The sequence below is a fragment of the Dama dama genome, chromosome 11 (assembly GCF_033118175.1).
Source record: "Dama dama isolate Ldn47 chromosome 11, ASM3311817v1, whole genome shotgun sequence".
Taxonomy (NCBI): Eukaryota; Metazoa; Chordata; class Mammalia; order Artiodactyla; family Cervidae; genus Dama; species Dama dama.
In genome coordinates, this window is record NC_083691.1 from 13,164,110 (window position 1) to 13,166,098 (window position 1,989).

At 40.1% G+C, this 1,989-nt stretch overlaps 1 protein-coding gene across 1 annotated transcript; it reads right to left on the reverse strand.

The window, feature by feature from the left end:
• Positions 1-494: 494 nt before the first annotated feature.
• LOC133065272 (olfactory receptor 1J4-like) lies at positions 495-1,433 on the reverse strand. Its single transcript, XM_061156089.1, has one exon. The coding sequence runs from the start codon at positions 1,431-1,433 to the stop codon at positions 495-497; it is 939 nt and encodes a 312-aa protein (XP_061012072.1).
• Between the last annotated feature and the right edge of the window lie 556 nt (positions 1,434-1,989).

Here is a 1,989-nt window from a genome sequence, read left to right on the forward strand (position 1 = left end):
GATAAAAAATGGCTCTCTATTGTAGGGAGACTTGCTTTGTAGCATTTGCCAATTTTCATAGTGTAATTATCCCCATTATGGCTGATTTCAATCCACCAGCATGTTGTCATTGAATATGGAGTTAAAAAGAGATGTTCATAATCAGCTTGAAGCCAGTGCATCCAATTTCAGCACACCTTACAAGGAAGAATTAGCCCACCAGGAGTAGATCATGATGCTAAATCTGTGTGTCCTCAGCAACACAGTATAAAAATGTTTGGCATAATATTTTCCACATATTTTATGAAAGATGATGAACAAGCAGAAAAAATTGAAGATAAAGAATATTTAAGAGTCCAAGTAACAAACTGGACTTTGTTGGCATATTAACAACACTACAACATGACATCAGAATGTATATTCACTTGAAGTTACACAAAGTTGCCAACCATACAATAATTTTAGGAGATATATCTTACAGTGCTCATGGCTGCAATAAGAGGATTTAGTGACTGTCATTTCAGGAAGTTAGCCCTATTGAGAAATATCTCTAGGGCTTGTTTTATGTCTCCGTTTCTGAGGCTGTAGACAAAGGGGTTCAGCATGGGAGTAACTACTGCATATATGACTGAAGCAATTATATATTTGTCATTGGAGTCCCATAATGAGGAGAAAAAGTAAACACCAGCAAGTGTTCCATAGTATAAAGATACCACAAAGAGATGAGAGCCACAAGTGGAGAAGGCTTTAAAGAGTCTCTTAGTGGAGGGGACCCTCAGGACAATGGTCCCTATACGAACATACGAGCCCAAGATGCTACTCAGAGGCAAGATGAACAGCATTCCTCCTTCGGTAAAGATGACCAGCTCATTGATGGAAATGTCTGAGCAGCTCATCTTCAGGAGGGCAGGGAGGTCACAGAAGAAGTTGGGGATGGTATTTTCAGCACAGAAGGACAGCTGGACCAAGAGGAGGGTGTGCAACAGGGCATGGATACAGCAGAAGAACCAGGACACAGCTACCAATGAGATACACAGCTCCTGCCTCATGACAGTGGTGTAGTGAAGTGGCTGACACATGGCCATGTACCTGTCATATGCCATCACTGCGAGAAGGAAGTTGTCAAGACAGCCAAAAAGTATGAAAAAATACATCTGGGAAATGCACTCCACATAGGGGATGGATTTTTGCTGAGTATATATGTTTATCAGCATCCCAGGGATAGTAACAGATGAAAAGGAAACATCAGTGAAGGCCAAGTGACTGAGGAAGAAGTACATGGGGGTGTGGAGGCGAGGGTCCAGCTTAATGAGCAGGAGGATGAGCAGATTCCCCAGCACTGTGGTCAGGTACATGCCCAGGAACAGGGCAAAGAATATGCCCTGTTGTTCTGGCAGGATGGGGAGCCCCAGGAGGAGGAACTCGGACATGCTGCTCTGGTTCTCCCTCTTCATTCTCTTCTTAATTTCTGCTGAAAAGTGGAGAATGTGGGAAATGTCAGTGAACATTCCATAATATCATAAAGTCCTCTTTAGTATGAAAATTCTTACTTTTTGCTCCCTTTCTCTTTATTTCTCATAATTGTTGGTGAATGAATCAGTCTGTCCCATTCTGGCTTTCATAATGCATCAAGCCCTCACATTAACCAAGTCTCTTTCCACAGAAAGCAAAGGACATTGTTCTTTATTCAATAAATATTTATCAAAAAACAGTTTCATCCCATATTAAGCACATAATAATGAACAAGACATGAGAAGTCTCCATGTTTAGGGAGTTTTCACCTTTATATCAAGTGGGGTTCAAACCTCTGTAGTTTAATAGGATCAAAACTGTGAGAGGAAATAAAAACAAAAATAAATTATTGGAACCTAATTAAACTTAAAAGCTTTTGCACAGCAAAGGAAACTATAAACAAGGTGAAAAGACAACCCTCAGAATGGGAAAAAATAATAGCGAATGAAACAACTGACAAAGGATTAATTTCAAAAATATAGAAGCAGCTTATACAAA

Excerpts from the sequence above, each read along its gene's own strand:
- LOC133065272 (XM_061156089.1), bottom strand. The coding sequence starts at position 1,433 with ATGAAGAGGGAGAACCAGAGCAGCATGTCCGAGTTCCTCCTCCTGGGG.